The 19,315-nt window shown below is 38.2% G+C and overlaps 1 protein-coding gene across 10 annotated transcripts in view; it reads right to left on the bottom strand.

Moving 5' to 3' along the window:
* ANO4 (anoctamin 4) overlaps positions 1 to 19,315 on the bottom strand; it is a 175,015-nt gene that overhangs the window by 3,856 nt on the left and 151,844 nt on the right. For all 10 annotated transcript variants that reach the window (XM_027660044.1, XM_027660054.1, XM_027660035.1 and 7 more), the window contains 8 exons: positions 17,494 to 17,605; positions 16,356 to 16,413; positions 13,618 to 13,715; positions 10,916 to 11,058; positions 9,773 to 9,925; positions 7,957 to 8,104; positions 5,460 to 5,579; positions 2,550 to 2,655 (listed from right to left, as the gene is read on the bottom strand). In XM_027660044.1, the coding sequence (XP_027515845.1) occupies positions 2,550 to 2,655; positions 5,460 to 5,579; positions 7,957 to 8,104; positions 9,773 to 9,925; positions 10,916 to 11,058; positions 13,618 to 13,715; positions 16,356 to 16,413; positions 17,494 to 17,605 (938 nt within the window). The remainder of the gene's footprint in view (positions 1 to 2,549; positions 2,656 to 5,459; positions 5,580 to 7,956; positions 8,105 to 9,772; positions 9,926 to 10,915; positions 11,059 to 13,617; positions 13,716 to 16,355; positions 16,414 to 17,493; positions 17,606 to 19,315) is intronic.

The following is a 19,315-nucleotide window of genomic DNA, read 5'->3' on the forward strand; positions in this document are numbered from 1 at the left end:
TATAAGGCCTTGAAACTATTCTACAACCTGTGTGTTCAAACCCCTGAGGTTGTGATTTCCTGTAAGGTTGTTTGGACAGAGCCTGGTATTAGTATTGTTCTGCAGGAAGAGGAGGCTCAAATGATGTAACATTTTCCTGTTGCCATAAAACACTTGCATCAGTATTGAAACTAATGAATTACCTATGCAAAACAAAAACAAAACATTTTTTCTTGTACTGTGTCTCTTATCCAAAGACATATTCCCATTTACTAAATACCACAAATAAACACAAGGTAACTGATTGTTTGTCCCTCATAATTTAGGCATGACACAGCAAAGCTTGAGTTTGATGAGGGAGGATTACTGGAGTGTCCTTTTTTTGTTTGATCAAAGATGCTGCTTGGAGATTTACTCAATTCACTTGAGAGGAGGAGCAGAGAAACAGAAAAATCCTCCATCTCAGAAAGGACACACGTTCTAGATTGGAGAAAAAAAGGTATTTCTTCTTCTCCAAGCAGAACCCTTCCTTTGTAAAATGTTTTTCCATGTATTCTTCCCTCATGAGAAATAAACTCACAGTAGTCTAATTGTTGGGGGGTTTTGACAAACCTATAAAGAGAAAAAACTTCTTCTGTCAGTTTAGCTTGGACAGATAATTCCTTTCACAGTGATAGGAAATACTTTATTTATTTTTGAAGAAGGTCAAGATAACCAAAATAACCACACCCACAGTGCCAAACAGGGGGCTGAGCCTAGGCAGTTGTTTAATTTATGGAAAAAACCTACCTTGAGTCACTTATCTTTCAGTGGAACCTTTTATTGTAAGCAATGTAGCAATCGCAAGACACTAATTAGTGTTTTCTGCAAAGACAGTATTAGTTTCTGCTGCTATTACCTTTTTGATTTCATAGATACAGTTAAGGAAATAGTTTGCAGTGCCAATAAATAGAGTGACTCATGCTGAGAGAGGCAGATATGAGCCAGTCTACAGCTTTGGGTGGGACAAAGCAAAGTCAAATCTGTTGTGCACATATTGGGCAGACACAAAGTTATTCCACAGTAGGTTGCAAATTTGACGGCACCAGTACTTGAGCAAGGCTGATTTTTCTTGCCTCACTTATCTTTGGTCTTATGCTGTCCTGCCTTTATCTCAAGTGTGCATCAAGAAGCCAGGCTCTCTTCAATCTTAAAAATGCTTAGGCTGACCTGCCAAGACCATTCTTTTAGTCATTTTTACAGATGGATGCCGTGGCTTTCAATACTGACAACTCAAGAAACTAGAAGAGATTAAGCCCAGCACGCCTCTATCATACCTTTATTTCTTTCTTTCCCTTAATATTTCTCTGAGTGTGGAACAGATGATGGCAAAGATGATCTCCTTAGGACCAACTTCTAATGAATTACCCAGTGTAAAGGAAGAAGAGAGGCCAACCTATAGTGTCATATTCCTTCACTTGGGAAGGGCTGAAAGTCACAGTCATGGAGAATTTGCCACAGTCCCTGGGCTTCTGCTGAGCCACCAAGACACCTCTCTTCAAGAAATAACCTAGAAATGTTTCTCAACACATATACTTCTGTTGTATTATCCAAAGAGGTGCTTTGTAAGCTCATCTCAGAGTGAATTTACACAGTACTGTGAGTCAGAAATGCAGTATATGCTCATGAACATTATGCCATATGCCAGTTTGGTGATTACAGCTTCCACACCTGTATTGAATGCCCCATTGCTATGATATCAGAGCAGAGGATCAAGTAAAGAAATTTTTTAAATCAATTTTTCCCCCTGTTTGGCTTTTTCACAGTGTAAAAGCCATTTCAAACTGCTTATGCTGAAGAGACACTGACCCCTTGGATTCTAGTAGAGATATTCAGGCACTTGAAATTCAGGCCTTAAGAGCTGCATTATGTTTTGTAAATTATCTTGTCCTATTTATTTACCCTCCTGGCTCTCTTTTTCAAAATCAGCCTGGGAATACCAGTCATGTGAAACTGGTATTATCTTCTCTGGTTTGTCTTAAAGATTTCTGAGATATTATGGTAAATACTAATATTATGAATATAGCAAAGCTATTGAATCCTTCTCATTGTCCTAATCTATGTGATGTCCATCATTCTGGAGAAATCAACAGCATCTAAAAAAAAAGAGAAAAAAAAGCTAGATACTGCAAATACTGTAACTGAAATTATCTTTGTTTTTCAGTTGTTCAGATTTAATTTTTTCTTCTCATGTTCCTTCACCCCTTCCTCACACACCAGTCAACATATGGCTTCCCAGGATAGACAGGTTATGAGTGCCAGACCTCAAAAAGTAAATAAAAGCTTTATTTATTTCCCCCTCTTTGCAAGTCACTGCTACAGTTTTCAGTGTTACATTACCTTTTTTATTAGAACCTAATACCTGTGAATGTTCAGAAAACAAATCTGAGAATACAAAGTACAATATAAGTAACAGAAACTAAGACAAACAAATCAACAACTGCCATCATAGATCTGCCGAGTTGAAAAGCTTCAAAGGGAAATTAGTTTCATTCTGTTGCTTTTGTTTTGCCACCTGAATGGTCACTGACCTCAAATACAATAATGAAAGCCAACCGTGCTGCTAAGACATGCCAGAACTGCAGCGTGTAACCATAGGGCACAGGGGAATGAGGAGGGTCTCGGTAGTCTCTGTACCTGAAAGAGAACCATAGTATGGTAGTTAGCAAGCTCCTGCGCTGCTGCCTGGGAGGAAGGCAAAATCAAAATGCAGCATCTCTTCATCATTGCTTTTTCTGCACCAAAAATGACTTCAGCTCAGATTGTGCAAGTTACTACAATACTGCTTGCTTTTAAGGCTGGGCCTGTGCTAGTGTTTTATTTCAGATCAGGTGCATGCTTTTAAAGCAAGTGTCCTGATCACCTCCCCTTGCCACGCTTTGCTTCACCCAAATGGGTTTACTTTCAGCTGAAACCTAACAGTAAGAGGCACCCAGGAGTGTTCCAGCTGCTAATGGAAATTCGGTACAAAGGAACAAACCAGCACCTGTATGAAGCAAAACTGCTGAAGCAAATACAGAGGATGATGGGTGCTCAGCACTAGTAGGCCCTACAGCATCTCCCTTGGCAGCACAACATGTGCCTTGCAGGCATCTCCTCAGAACGTGGAGAAGGGTGGGATGCTCTGCTGTTTTGAGGGACACTTTATTCCCACTACAAGGCCATTTTAAAAACGCAAATGTCCCAAGTTTTGCCAGCTCGATAGTGCTCCCAAAATCCGTATAAAACTGCCTCATCGGCTCCAGCTGGCCCTTGGTCAATTAGTTGGCCTTCTCTGGTGTAAAGTGTGACTCATTCTGACTTCAGTGGAGCCAGGACTGCATCTCTTGGTATATCAACAGGTCAAGGACTGTGTAAGAAAAGGACCAGTGTCTTGTCTCACAGAATGTTTCTTGGAAGACTTTAGATCTCCTTAATGTAACTGTAGATATCTATAGGGAAAGTTGGATCCAGGAAGACTCCAAAATTATATTTACAAATCATGAATCTGTTTAAGTCACACATTCTGGAGTCCATTTTTACTAGCAGCTTGTTAATTCTAAAATACTATTGCAGAGGATTATTTTAAAAGTAATGTAAAAGTTATTTCCTCCTTAATCTATTTCCTAGATGGGACAGAGATCCCATTGTAAAAAATATTGAAAATACCATAGTAAGTAATAAAATCACTTAAGGTGGATCACTAAGCTAGTTTTAAGAAACTAAAGAAAATGCAGATGAATAAAAGAAATAAACAGTTACTGAATCTCTCTGATAATCTGTATTTCTCCATGAAGTTTCACCTTCTTAGATTGCAGAGGGTGCTATACAAACTGAAATGAACTGTCTTGATATCTGTCAGCATCAAACTTCTCATAAATTGCAGTATCTCTAGTGCAAGTTCTTAAAACTGAGATGATCTTTCCTTATGCAAGCAGCACTCCAACTTCACAGTTTTGGAAGTTTTACAATATCCTAAGCATCTGTCTTGAAGTGCAATTAAAATGACTGATGTTTTAGCAGAATTCAGGTGGGTTAAGTAGCTGATAAACTCATTTAAGGAAAGATATTAATTTGCTTTCAGGGATAGATATACATAACAATTCAGTGTCTCCCAAATGAACAGATTTATCTTTTGGAAATTTATCACACCAATTTTAATAGTGTTCTGTTTATGGAATATTGAAGAGACAATTTTTTTTTATTGGTTGGATTTCCATCATTCGCTTTAAGGAGCAGCAACTTCATGCTTGAATTTGGGGAAGAAAAGGAATTAAAGAGAGGGAAGAGAATGATCAGAATTACAAAATGTTATCAGATAGTGCTTCTGCAAATGATGTGGAACAGAATATTTTCACAGTGGTTCTGCTCCACAGAAAATATTATCTATGGATTCAACATTTGAATGAGCTTTCTGCCAAATAAGCTGCAACAGTCTTAAATATCAGTTAGTTAAATGAAAGCATTAATGCCCCAACCTTCCCACCATTTATTATGCTATACCATACAAAATTCTTCTTATTCATAAAAATGTCCCAATATTGCAAATATCACTGATTTTTGCTGTATCACACACTTTTCTTGAATTACAGGGTATCTTTTGATCATTAGGCTCTCATGAAAGGATATTTTAACTCTTCACGGTGAAAAATACTGGGACTAAGTGTATCTGCAACTACCAGGACTCATGCTTGTAATCCAATATCGCAATTAAAAATTGGTAGCTGTATTTGTTGTTTGGTGTTCTGGGCTGAGACTCCATTTAAAACCTTTATGTACATCCATGTGTTTTTTGGCCATTAAAATCACACAGGTGCAAATCTGCCATTACAGACTTCTATTTCTCCAGCCTATTGGCTGAGGACAAAGACATGCAGATGATTAACTGCTCATTTTATTTTGATTCAAACCACAAATATATGATTATTACTAATAATTACACCTGCAAGCAATGACAAAAGCGCATTAATCATTCAACAATTAGGAAATGCAGGATTTGAGGTTTCACAAATGTAGCTTGGGACAGACTCTGTTTATGCCTGGCAAACCTGTGAAATAACTGTGTCGTCACTGCTGTGCAACCTTAACTTCCCTTTGCATGTCCTATCATATAATTTCATCACAATTTCATCTCACTGGTATCTAAGTAATCAGGCACCTATTATTGGCCTTTTGATACCATATTTTTACATGAGGATTGTGTCCGATTCAAGCTATGCCTAAAAATCCTGCATTAGGAACATCCTCCAGATACCAGGTTTTCAGCTTCTCCTTCTTCTGAGGTAGGAATCATGCAGTTAACAGCCAAGAAGTATCAAGAAGAGCATATCCCTGAGCAGGACAGTTAATCCTTTCTGTTACTATTTTTTAAGTTCTGAAAATTAGTTCCAACCCTGGATTTATCATGATGCATCTCCCTTGCAATGTCTTAAAGCAAGGAACTATGTTGATCAGATACTTACCTGCAATATTTCAATGGTGAACCAGAGAATTCGCTTCCATTTGATGTTGGCTCCGAACGGTTTTCAAAGTCAGACACCAAAAATACTGATAAACTGGCATTAACATAGCCAACCATACACCTAGAGGGGACAAAATGCTGCTGTCAGGACATAGCAAGGTTTTTCCATTAACTGTTTTACCCAGGAGGATGTCCTCTAAGTTTCATAAAATCCAAAGCACAATTGTGATGCTTATTAATATTTGAAAGAGATGTTGAGGCAATATAAAAGAAATGCTCAAGTAGGTCAGATGGACAATAAAAGGGAAGAAATAGTACATTTCTGTGGGAGAAGAAATGGTGAAGATTGGGACTGGTTACTTTTGAAAAGGTACCTAAATGATAACACAATAGGGGCAGAGAAAATAATGAGTAGCATTACGAAGATAATCAAAATATTCCCACTGTTACACTCATGGTACTAGCACAATGAGACATTAAGTCAGCTGGAAAGGTAATACAATTAAACCAGCTTTTTAGAAAATGTGATGGTGGCTGAGAACTGTGAGGGCCAGGCAGAGTTTAGAGAACATTGAGTAGAAGAATGTAAGTCCCTGATGAAGGCCTGTGGGCATCACTAGAAGGCTCAGGTTTGGTGTTAGTAAAGCTGAGGACAGATGTGGCAAGTGTATTGTGCTGTTCACGCTGCACTGCCCAAGCACACGTAAGTGTAGGCACACTGCTCAGCTTGGTGCAGAGTATAATACACAGTAAGGGTTGGGTTTTTTTGTTTATTCGTTTTGGGGGTTTGTTTGTTTTTTAAACTATGGACTCTACAGTCTTTGAGAAATTCAAACATCATCTGACTTTGTCTCAAAATCTCCATACTGATTGGATTTGGAACTTAATTTAATCACAGTATTTTTCTAGTATCACTGTGTGTCATATGGAGCTAATACCTACAGATGTTTTTTGAAAGAAAAAAGTACCTCTTACATTTAAGTGATTCAATAACAGATGGTCTTCACTTCTTAGTTTGAGAAAATTCATTATTCCTGTGGATTTTTGAATAGCTTCCTGATCTTGTAACAGTGCTTGCTAATAACAATATTCAGAATGCTGACCCAGATTGGCTCTTTCAAAGGATTACTACCTGATGGTTTCATGTAGAAAATCACTCAGAAAAGCAGGAGTGTGAAAACACTGTACAAGAGGTTTGTGGAAAGATGATAAGAACTTCTTCTGTGAACCAAGCTACTTATCCTATGCAGAACCAGTTTCAAAGCCAGTGAGTCATATTTGAGTCTTAAAAAAGAAATATTTACATTTTTTTCAAGAACAATGGTCCTGAGCAAATCAGTAGTAAGGAAAGCTGCTTACAGTGCCGCAATATCCTACAAATCTTCATAATGGCACAAGCAGAGGCACATGCTTAGGAAGAACTGGCACAAGACCATTTTACCCCCGAAGGGATTTTAACTCTTCGTGAAAGTAAATGGAACATTTTCCATGGCACCACCTAAAATGCCAAACGCCTTGCAGGACAACAAGTCAGCAGAGCTGCTAATCAAGAGCTGCCACACTAGATGCCCTTTTTCCGTCAGTATGATTAAATGTATTGACAACCAAAAGACGTCAAAAAAGCAGCAACACAAGAAGTCGCTTTCTATAGCAGAGAATAAAAAAAATCAATCTGCCATATGCCCAGTAGCAGAATGTAAGCTCTCTGTTGCTGTCTACTGTTTAATCTGGGTTTCTTTAAACAGTAGGGTCCCTGCTAATGTCACTGCTAAATCATTTGCAAACTGTGCCTATTTGTGTTTGGTTGAAGTCAATGACCTTCCCTGAGTCAAACAACCTAGATTTCACAAGTTGCCAGGCAGCAACTATCTCATACTTGCTGGTACTGTGCACATCCTAATATAATCTCAGTGTTTAGCAACACTTAAAGAAAATCCACTTAGGCAGCAGGGATTCAGTTCACAAATATCTTCTGAAAAATTTAATCTAAGGACTATTGTTTTAGAAGAAAAACAAATTACTTTTCTCAGTAAGTATATCTTGATGTTTTGGTTGGGAATTGCTTCCTCTTGCTAGACACTACTGCTTTGAGTAATACATGCTGAATACTACACCACGAAAAAAACCCCAGTGTATAAGTTTAAAATGATCAACAAATCCTTAACTGATAAGTATCAGCATTGCTTCAGAATGAAAAGAAGATTATATCCATGTACACCATCTGGGAAGTACAGCTTTGGCAGCATACTGTCACACACTAAAACTCTGAAATAGCTCTGCCATGTTTGCCTTGAATTAACATCATAAATCATAGTCACGAAGCAACCCATTCTGTGAATATGCAAAGTTTTGATATCTGTGGCTGATATCTGTTACTTGAGCAAAACCAATAAATCTGCATTAATGGAATCAGAACATACGTAGACAGTACTGCTGCATCTATTCAAGAAGTAAGTGATTTTCATGTACATCTCTTTTTTCCCCCTAAAAAAGCTTACTTTTGTCCAGCTTCTCCTTGGCCAGCACAAGGTCCATATTTGTAAGCATAAACAAGGCGAGGGATGAAATCCGATGTCACTGCTATAACAAATGCATTTGTTATAACAGAAAGAATTCCGATGCCTTCTAGGATCCCATACCAGATTCCTGTTCAACAAGGAGAGTATGTTAGCTCCTGGGAAAACAAGAACCATAATGCCTGAGGTACTGCCTAATCTGAAGTAGTTGTCCCTGCCACACAAGGTGTTTTTATGTAGTTTCTGTACAAGAGCCACTGAGTAAAAATAATGTTTCATAATGAACAGCAGGACCTCAGTGAATCAGTCTTCTGTTCCCACTGGGTGGAAATTTTGTTTATCCTGAAAAGAATCTCAAGGAACATGCAAAAATGCTCACAGAGGTCTTGGCTTACAAAGACACAATCACATGGGCAATTTTCCCTGCTTATGATAATAGTTACCCAGCCTTTGAGGTGGGTCTTCCAGGGTAGCCATAAATATGTGCAGTCCATCATCTTCCTGTAGTAGGGGCCTTGTGTGGAACTTGTGCAGGGAACTCTTAGGTCAAGGTGTACCTATCAGCATTGAAATCTTCACGGCATACTAATGCTACACGGTGGCACACAGTCTAGGCATCACCTGGATTTTTTGGCCCATCCTCAACTGCCTGACAGATCTTATGATGCAGGCACACAGCAACTCTGGTTGTGAGGATCATCACTGTGAACCATACCAAAGGAAGTTTAGACATATTCATTGGTTTAATGAGGCATCAAACTGTTCCTGAAAATTTTGCTGAATAAGGGGCGAATGCAACTTATTTTGAGAAATCACACCTGAATTGACCTGAAAAAAAATTGTTTTTCTATGATTTTATTATTTACATTACACAACTGTTTTTTCAGGAATTATGTCTGCAGTGTATGCTGTGCACTGGGTGTTGTCCAGGCTTGTGCCAAACTTCATAGATTCACATTGCTGATATTCAAAGCTTTAATCAGGCACAGAGTTTAGGTACATGGTAGACCATTCTGAGAGCAGAAAGTCTGGGCTTCTGCTATTTCATGGTGTGGGCTACTGATTTTTGCAATGCAGATGGGGAGCGAGGTATCCTATTTACCTTTCCAAAAACACCAGGGATTCAGCGTTAGGCAGATGACTTTGTTTTAGAGTTCTTCCTAAAGGTGTTCTTCTTTTGCACAGTGCAAGGACAGAAGAGATTTATAGTCAAAATAAGTTCAGTGAGCCCTTGCAGTAGTGTGTGGCTGGATAACCTCAAAGTTATGTGAATCCTGTGTTTAGCAATGCAGGTGTGACTCACTAAGAGCAAGTCGCCTGTTGGGTTCTACACCCACCCTGTCTGACCCCCCAGGGACCTAGCGGGCATAGCCCCTGAGTCACAGAGGGGCTTGGTTTTGGCTAGGTACATATAAAAAACACAGGTCCTTACAGATAGGTGGCCATTTTTACCTGACTTTCATGTTTCATCTGGTCTGTCTGGTTATTATATTCAAACTGAGCATATGAATGTGTTCACCCAGTGTGTCTGCCACAACAAAAAAACCTGCAGAGAACACTGATCACTTCATTAAAACACCTTGGCTGTTAAGTCCCCCACAAAATCATTAAAAGACATTTTTCAATTGTAGACTATTAATTGCATGAGTAGATTGGCATTAGATACTTGAAGTTTTTTGAGCAATCAAATGGTGCGCCATTAATAACGAAGATGAATGAAAATACCTTAATCTGCTCTTACTTGTCAATGTTTAGTCTTAACACACACCTATAATAAACACACATAGAAAGAGCTCACCTATATCTTTGGCTCTTGAAGCTAAAGGCCTTCTCCACTGGGTAACAAATTTGTAAGCATCAAGCCGAATTTCAATAATATTGTTAAGTAAGGCCAGAAGTGGTGCCAGTGGAAAAGCTGCCACAAAAATGGTTGTGAACCCAAACTGAAGAACTAGGGGAAAAAAGGAAATACCATAGTATAATTATTAAGATCTAATTCCAAGGTCTATGATACCAAATAGTGTATGCGAGCAAACATTATGTATAAGTATACAAACATTTCTTATTATATCATACTATACAATAGCCTAGTAACAGTTGTACAGGAAGTCTTTGCCAAAAGTTCAGAGGAAAGATGAAAAGAACAAATGCACATCTGACACTGGAATGGACAGCAACATCTAAATTTTGTAATTTGGAATGAAGTTCAGAGGTGGACACATTATGCTTCTAGAAAGGAACATTTTTACTCCAGCATCAACTAGGATCTCTCAATACTTGCAAAGATGGGGGTGAATACATTCCTTTTACTAGTTCAGATGGGAAGCAGTTTGAAATTTTGTGTAAGTTTCTAGAGGTAGGTTTTAGGACTGCCAGATTTCCCATTAATTTGAAAAGAACCATGTGAGGGAGAAAATAAAAAAAACAATCATGACATATGCAGTTCAGTCACATAGGGCAAAAGATCTTGGTTTTTAATATTTTTGAAGCAGTTATCCTTCTCTCTCCACCAGATAGAGTGGCAGCAAGCTACTTTGTAAATGTGAGGTAGTATATGAGGGAAGATTTCAAACATAAACAAGCATGCGGGTCTGTACCATGCAGCTTAAAATAAAAGCACAAGGGAACTTCCCTTAGTAAATAACAGCAAAGATCTTCAGAAATGTGAGCAGATGAAAAACTGGTCTGTGGTTTGGGAAAAAAAAGCCAGAATGGGAAGTGTTTCATAGATGCATTAGCAAACCAGCAGCAGTGTGCTTAGCTGCACTGGTTTGGTTCTTACAAAATTCCTTCCTTTCCTCTCCCGACCCGTGAGAATAAAAACCATTTTGCAGCCTATTTAGCTTCATACAGAGATAATTAAAAGAATATACCAGACAACATCATCAAAAAAGCAACAACACTAAAATCTAGTGAAAGACAACAAACATTAGAGCCATACTCATTTCTAGGTATTCATCGAAGAGTCCATAAGCATTCATAGGTTGCAGATTATAGTCCTTTTCCCACTGTGGGAAGTTTGTTTTTCTCTGCGTGCCATACTCTTGTCGTAGTTTTCTCCTGGTCCACCAGTTTTGAATCAGCCTACATTTTAAAATAAAGAAACAAAGTAAAGAGTATTAGTGGCTATTTATCACAAAATTGGAAGAGGTTAAGTGGGCACAACACATACTGCAAAATTCATTTCCCAATACACAGGAAAATAGAGTGCAAGTAATATATGTGGCTGATGACACAGCATAATAGGTATGAAAACAAATACAGATGATGGGCTGTAATCCAGACCTAGATGTTTTCAAAATGGTGATGGGATTTTGACATATTTTTGTTACTTGTTTACTTTTTTTCCTCTGCACAGAATAGCAAATCACTTCAGGGTCTGTTTACATGGCAGAATGCAATGCTGTATGGAGATAGTCCAGCTCAGTAAATAAGAGTGCTAATGCTGCTTGATCCCTTTGTGTGTGCAACACAATATTTCTGCACAGCTCTACAGTGTGCAGGGTAACAGTCTCTGGGCAATCCTGTAAGGGAAAAGGCAACCCTGAATGGTGTCTGCAGTGAAACATTCAGAGGAACAAAAGACAGAAAGAAGTGTGTGGGCTGCTGACAACACATGGGGGCTGAGAGGTGGATGGCTGACATGAGAGCTACCTCCATCTCAAGAAATGGGGGAGCTGTACCAGTCATCAGGGGGAAGATATTGTTCCCAAAGAAATGCATATGGAAGGCCACTGTCAGAGGTACTGAGCCAGAAGAGAAATGAAGGCTCACACCTGAAATAAACATCTTTGCTTCTCAAGGTCAGGGAGTTAAACTGGTTTGGCCAGCAAAGGACTCTAGTATAGAGAGCAAAAAAACCCCAAACCACAATGACAGAGATTTCTCTGAAGTTGTGGCTGGCCACTTCATCTCAGTCAGTTAGAAGGTGATGGCTCACCCAAATAATTCAATCCTTTTCCTGACAATGCTTCACTTCTTACCTTCACAGTGACCTGGTCTGGTCTGTGAATGATAGGCAAATAGTCATTGTATTTGGATAAGGATTTGGACAATTGCTTGTTTTCTTAAAGCCTGGAGATTATTTTTCCATTTAGGTCATTTTTTAGAGAGGTTATAGCTATTCCTGTCTTCCTTAAAGAAGTGTAGGTGCAACTGAGCGCAGTTCACCTGAGTTCAGCTACAGACTATAGGGTTGCCTCTAAGTCCTCTGGCCATTCACATGGTGTTGGCTCCAATCATACTCTTAGCAGAAAGGATCATGTTTTTTTCGCACAAAAAGGAAATGCACCTGCCTGCAGCATTTCAGGGCTAGAAGGTGGATTGAAGGGTCTGCAGAGTAAACACATCTCTCATCAGAGTAAGTTGAAGCATCTCACAATGTTGTGACTGTATGTTTTATGTTGTGATTCTTGTTGTGACTTTAAAGTGAAGAGATTCACTTCACCTGAAGCAGTTTAGTCCTATTAAATTGCTTTCTATTAAACAATCTCCTCCTGTCTCCATCAGTCACCTTCTTTAATTCCCCTCTGTGCTTTTTATTAAGTTTCAAAATTCCTATTAATAGAAAGAAGAAAGTTCTAATAAAAACTGACAAAAGGACAGCGAGTGGAAGGAGAAGGATCAATACTGCTGTTGCTGTTCCCTCCTACCCACCTCAACTAATTCCTGCAGCCCTAACAGCTGCAAAATACTGGCAAGTAGCACTAGGCCTGGGAACGATGGAGAAATAGCAAGTATTGAGTATCTTGATTGTCAATTACTCTGTCCATTCTCATTACAGCCAGATGTGGCTGAGGCTTTTCATTACAGTACTGAGGCTGCCTGAAGTCGCTTCAGCAAAACGTTTCTGCAGGTCAGGGACCAAACTCGACACTAGCTCTGTAGTGGGTCCTTCAGCAGAGCAAATCCCTCTGAACTTTGGAAGGGCAAACTTTCTGACAATGTCAGCTCTCTCTTACATTTTTGCACGTTAATTTCCCCTGGTGACCTGCCGTGCAGTCTCTAACGTCAACTACACTAATCATATTAAATGTATATTAATCATATTAAACATGCTCATTAAATACTAATCAATAAGAAATGAACCAATAGGAAATGAATAATTGTCAACCTTTTTGGCTGGGGCACAGCTTCATAATACCCTGAAGATGACCAGGGAACTTGTCTACATACCATTCAGTACACTTTTCTATCTCTGGGAGTGTATATGCCAGCAGTGCATTTTTTCCAGCTCATACCTGCTCTTTCAGGCATCTTTTATCACCTAGCAAGGAGAAATCCAATTTAAAACTTACTGGCATAGCTAAGAAGTGATACATGTAATAAATCCTGTGAAAGCAATACAGTGATCCTACAGTTATTTTTAAGGAGTTTTAAAGCACAGAATAAAATTTAATGAAATCAAGTACTTCCCATATATTATTTATTTGTTAATATTTATATTACACTTTCACTTTTGCAAACTATGTCCAGTGTGAAAAAAAGCCCTAAACATCATCTCCATGTGTCCGTAATTCTGTATTCCTGGGGGAATTTTCTACTGTAATGACTACTGTAACTTGTTTTTATTAACTGGTCATTAGGAAAGCATAAACTTAGTATTCTGTGACCTATAGAAGCATAGATATTATATTTACTTACGGATAGCCAAGTTCCATGAAATTATTCCATGTCTGCTTTAACACCATTATAATACCCATTTGCATACAGAGATCAATAAGGCATCCACTAGGGTGGCACTACAGGGACAAAAAAAAAGAAAGAAAATGTTAAACAGAAATTACACCAAGTTTTAAAGCATTTCTTAAAGACTAGAAACAGATATTAGATCATTTACTAAAATGAATTTAAATGTAATTCTTTTTTTTTTTAGATATAAACTCATGGGAACATATGACACTATCATACTGTCAGCCTTTTAAGACTATCATCTAATTCTCTGCAGAAGTCGGAGTCAGCTGAAATCAATGCAGTTTTCACATCAGTGCTTCTAATGTGCTGTGCAACCGTGAGTAGGTCAGTAGCAAAGGCCAATTTTCTCCATTGATTTCAATAGTTTTTGGGGTGGATGACTGTGCATCAAGTCAAAGAATGAAGAGAAAATTCCTCCTGTCTCACAGGTGAAGAGTTTACGCCTTAAGCATAGACCTAATACTGTTGAATACTATTTAATGTCTATGGTTGAGAGGACCATGCAAAGCTATTCTCTTCCCGAAGAATTAAAAATCTCTTAACTGTTGAACAACAGGTCTTAGTATTTCTTGCTGAGTACTTTCTTGCTTTAACAGCGGCTCCAGACCTTAAAGTTGTGGTGCTGCTTTTGGGAGAGATGTTCAGCTAGTACAAATTTAGGTAATTTTTCATCTAGTACTGGAAAAAACAGAAAAGGACCAAAAACTTTCTGCCCTCAAACAGTTCTTTGCACAATTGACTTTTCAGGTTCTAAGAGTGGAGTTTAAGACGTATTTTTAAATCCTGAGTATTATAGGTAAACTAAACAGATCACTTTCATAGAACTGGAATTACTTCTCTTTAACTTTTAGGGAGAAAAATTAGTTCTGACCTGTAATAAAATGAGAAATTAATTTCTTATACATACTGCATTATCCAGTGCTCAGAACCTGGGTCCCTGCTGAGGTTTCTGTTGACCTCCTTCAGCGTTGCTTTAGATTAACAGGGTGGTAGATTATTATTATTTTTTTTAATTAACTTCTCTGTCACTATTATTAAATCATCATCCTTCTGTTTTTAGGAATCAATCACGTGAGCCAATATAACCCAAGAGAGGTAGATGCAGTGTTAACAAAGCAGCAGTAATCTTACAACTGTAGTATCAACAATACATAAATTGTGGTCTGATTATGTTCACAGGCTCTACTAGACTATATCGTGTCACTACGTGTCTTGGACTTGGCTTCATTCAACAGGTGAGGAGAGGTCTACTGGAGGGATCTCTGGACATGATATTCTAAAGCATGTTTCTAATAAGACCTAGTAAAGATATAGTCAATAAAGTCAAGAACTTTTTTTTTAATTAGACATTTCTTTTATTATTAGACTTTTTTCTCTTTGCAAAAAGTAAAGTAGGGAGTGCTAATAGTAGCTTCCATCAGCGACTGACCCAACCTATAACACATCACAGTTGCACTTCCCTCACTTTTCCTCCCATCTCTGCTCCTGCAGAGAGATGAGGTTCTGTCCATGTTCTCTGGTCCCTCTGTGTGTTGATTCAGCCCAGTAACTCATCAGAAAACCAATTTGTCCAGAAAAGGGAAGTTTACTGCTTATACAAGGAACTGAATAGGCTCCTCACAGGGTTGGACAAGCCATAGCCAATGCAGAGGAAGAGGAAGGAACAAATTTCTGGGGGAGGACTCAGAGGAACAGCAAAACTGGTTTCTTTTGGCAGCAGCAAGCTTTAGGCCCAATTTAGGCCCCATTCAGATTTTGGAGGGATGTTAAATGAATTTCTGTCTCTCCATTTATCACGTATTATTTACTTGTATTAACAGAATTCACTAGTTCACAAATTCTTTTTTTTCCCTCTTTTTTTTTTCCTAATATTTGAATGGCCTCTATTAACCAAAATATTTATATATCCAGAAATGTTTGAAAATTCATGTTGGCAGGCATTTTCCACTTATAATTTGTTATTTATTTGCAAAGTTGTTTCAATTATTCAGCTGTGAAGCAGAAAAGAAACCAGGGGATTTGAGTGTGCAAATAGCAGCACTGGAAACTAGATGACTGATTCAGAAACTGCTGTTGTTCACCTCCAGTAACTGTCAAATGGTTTTTGAATTCTGAATGTGTTTGTCAAAACAAACAAAAAAAAGAGATAGGTCCTTGAGTGACTTGCAAAGCCAAACTCCATATTCATTTGATTTTATAGACATGGAACATTATGCCTGTAGCTCGTTTGGGAAGATTTTTCAGTTGTTTTGGTCAAATTTCATCTACATTTTATGTGTCTAGATTTTTAACTTGTTATTTTATTATTTTAGCTCCTTGATCAGCAAGGTTAGATAAACCAAGAAGAAAAAATTTCTTAGAAGCAAAAAGTTGTCAGATTAATATCTGACTTCAATTCATTCCAAGGGTGAAATATTTCCAATGTAAATATGTGAGTAATTTTTAAACCATATGATACAACTATTCAAATGTGAAGTAAACACTAAAACCACTAGCACTGAAAAGGGAATATATATATATCAATATGTAGATGTTTTTGTAGCAGATGGTAATGTAGAGTTAGACAGCAGCTGAAAATCCAATAACACACTCACAAATGCCTAGACTGAGTGATGTGTCTGCCTCTGCTTGCATTCATGGAATTCGTGGGCAGCAGATAAATCAGTGTGCAGTTACTGAACACTCACCTCTTCCAGTCTCCACCGGTTTATCAGCCTTAAGTAGGCACCAGGGTGTCCTGTAAATCTTTAACATAGGAATATATATCAACTGTTGTGTAAGCAGTCTGTTCACAGCAGTACAAGAAAGCTCACACTGTTATTTTAATCTGATGTTATCTTAGCATGCCTCATATAACTTTAAAAGATGTTGTGCTGCAAAATGTATCGGAGAGTCTTGGAATAATCTCCATGAAGGACCAAGTATATTTTTACTTCCAGTTTTATTTTGATATCAAATACTCTGATTTTGGATATCGAACATATGCAGAGCAGAGAGAAAATCTAACTGAAACTGTTCATGTCAGTTTGGAAAATGGCTTTCAACTGCCAGTCCACTTCCTTACACTGTAATATAGGCTGTGATATCTCTCTTCCTGTGAAATCAGTGAAAATTTTAGTTTTCATTAAAAACCCCATAGTTTTATTACTATCCTCTCGTGTTTTCTCCCAAAATGACTTCCATATGCAAATGATCCATACTAATGGATTCTTCTAGTCAAACCTTCTCTACTCAAAGGATCTTTATTTTTAGGAGGCTGGCAGAAAGAGGTATACAAATTTTATATATAGATAGATATATACATATAAATATATATCATATTTTTATATGTAAAATATTCTGTGGGAAAACCCCCAACTAATAGCTCACAATTCACTCTTAACAGTCCAAATCATGTAATAGAAGCAGCAAAGTATTCAGGCTGTAGGACTAGATGACTGCTGTAGATCTTTCACAACTGAACTATCTACCCTATCTTACCTTAGCCTAGCCTAGCCTACCGTATCCTATCTTTCACTTGCCTGTACAAAATACACACACAAAGGCAGAGTGAAATGATCTGCATATATAATATTGTGGGATGCATCTGTTCCCAATAGTAAAATTGTTGTTAGAGTTTAGACCATGTGGTGATAGGAAATGAAAACTGGTTCTGTTTCTGGGCTTTTGAAAGGAAAATAAAACTGCAATCTGTTCTGCCTTGCTAATATGGAGTTTGCATCTTGAGATGTGTGATAATATGGTCCATTTTGTTTCATTACAGAGAATTTTATTCCTTTTCTCTACTTCATTTTGCATATGTGAGGGAGCAGACATCAATCCTACCTTCCAAGGAAGAATGCTATATAAAATGTAGAGCTGTTCAGATTGACAAACTGAAAAAGAAACATTTTCAGAGTGAAGCTGTTCTCCCACTCGGATTCAGTACGAGGCTGCTCTGTGAAGAAAATTATCAAAGTTTCAGAGGTCTAATCAGATTAACAATTTCCCTTGGCACAAGGGATGCACACACGTATGAGAGCTGGCAATGTATTTGTAAATTAGCCTGCTGATTTCAAACTGTAAGATGACAGAAATTGTATCCAAAAGCAGCACTCGGCAAGTGAGCTTGTAGAGACTTAGAAATCTCTTCTGATATCTGGATATGTATATATCCAGGAGACCATAAGAAACTGGTCAAGGTAATGCGTATATTAAACATCCCTCTTCTATTTCAGTGGTCTTTACAGGCTCAGGCTCCTCTCTTGTTTCCTTTTCTGTATCCTACCATAATGGCATTGCCAGAAAGCACTTTACTACAAGTTATTTAAGTGCCTTTTTGTTAGAGATGTCACACTGAACTGGAGAAAATCCTCCTTGTAATTCTGTTTCATGGATTTGCCCACAGGTATCAGTTGAGTGCCACTGCATAACTTCCTTTCCTTGTCCTAGGGAACTCACCATAGAAAACTGAGAAAAAAATTATTTTGCAGTGGATGGGCTAAGGCAGACAGGAAAGGGGAAGACATAGTCTTCCCTTCAAGTAGGTCCTTAATCTCCATCTAAAGAGATATCAAGACAGAAGTTAACAAAACAACCTCTATGCCAATGCACCAGTACCATGTCCTGGAATTACTTTCCAGTTGGTAGGAGCTTGTTTTTAGCCAAGCACTGCTGTGAACAGGAGAAATCAGAGGAGAGGTGGAGGTGCTAATGGTGATTCTGAGTATCATAATCATAGCACTCATATACTACTTCCGAAGGAGGGTCCAGTAAAGTACTGGAAGTACAGAAACAACAATTCTCTATACTTGGAGCTGCTCTCTAAACAGATGCCTGTGGGCAGGACAAGTATGACTATAACAGGACTGCTGCAGCTGAAGGTTTGCTCATATGCCCATCAGAGACAATGGTGATGCTCTGGAGGAGCATGGACATGAGTTCTGAAAAAGGTCATGAAAAAGGCTGAAGAAGGACATTCTGAATACAGTTTTCCTGCCAATCCCACTCTGAGATTATTACATTGATAAAGATCATTCAAACCAAATCAGTTCCTTAGGCCATCAGAGTAAAAATCACAAAACAGTCTGAACATATCAGAACATCTTGACCTACTGAATTTTCCATACAAGTACTTTCTGCACAGGTTACAAGAAGCAGACATACCTTGATGATAACCTGAGAGAAAGTAATCAAGCTTCAAGGTCTCCAGAACATATCTTACTGTCCCCAGGGTATCACAGGGAGCAAGAGGGCATTGCTTGTGCAAATCACATACTTGAAAGTCAGATTTCTCAACCATAACTAGCAAGTGTCTTTTCCATGGATACAGGAGAGCAAAAATATTTTAAAATTACAGCATACAAATGAGGATGCTCAGCTTAAAAAGAAACAAAAGAGTAAAATGCTATTTTACATAGATGTGCTTTGAACACATCAGCAGTGAATTCCTAGATTTAGAAAAACCCTGACTAAAATAGCTAAATAGTAGCTAAAATCAGCTTTTTCCTCTGAGCGGACACCAAAATCTGTCCATCTGGTCCAAAATACTTTACTGCACATCATCAATGTACACAGGTTGCCAGGAGCTCAAAATAATCCCCTCAAACCTCTTCTACTACACATGCTATAATATGGTTTGCTTAATAGGCCTTCAGCAAGAGTCTAA

Source organism: Corapipo altera, unplaced genomic scaffold (genome assembly GCF_003945725.1).
Source record: "Corapipo altera isolate COAL_440 unplaced genomic scaffold, ASM394572v1 1, whole genome shotgun sequence".
Taxonomy (NCBI): Eukaryota; Metazoa; Chordata; class Aves; order Passeriformes; family Pipridae; genus Corapipo; species Corapipo altera.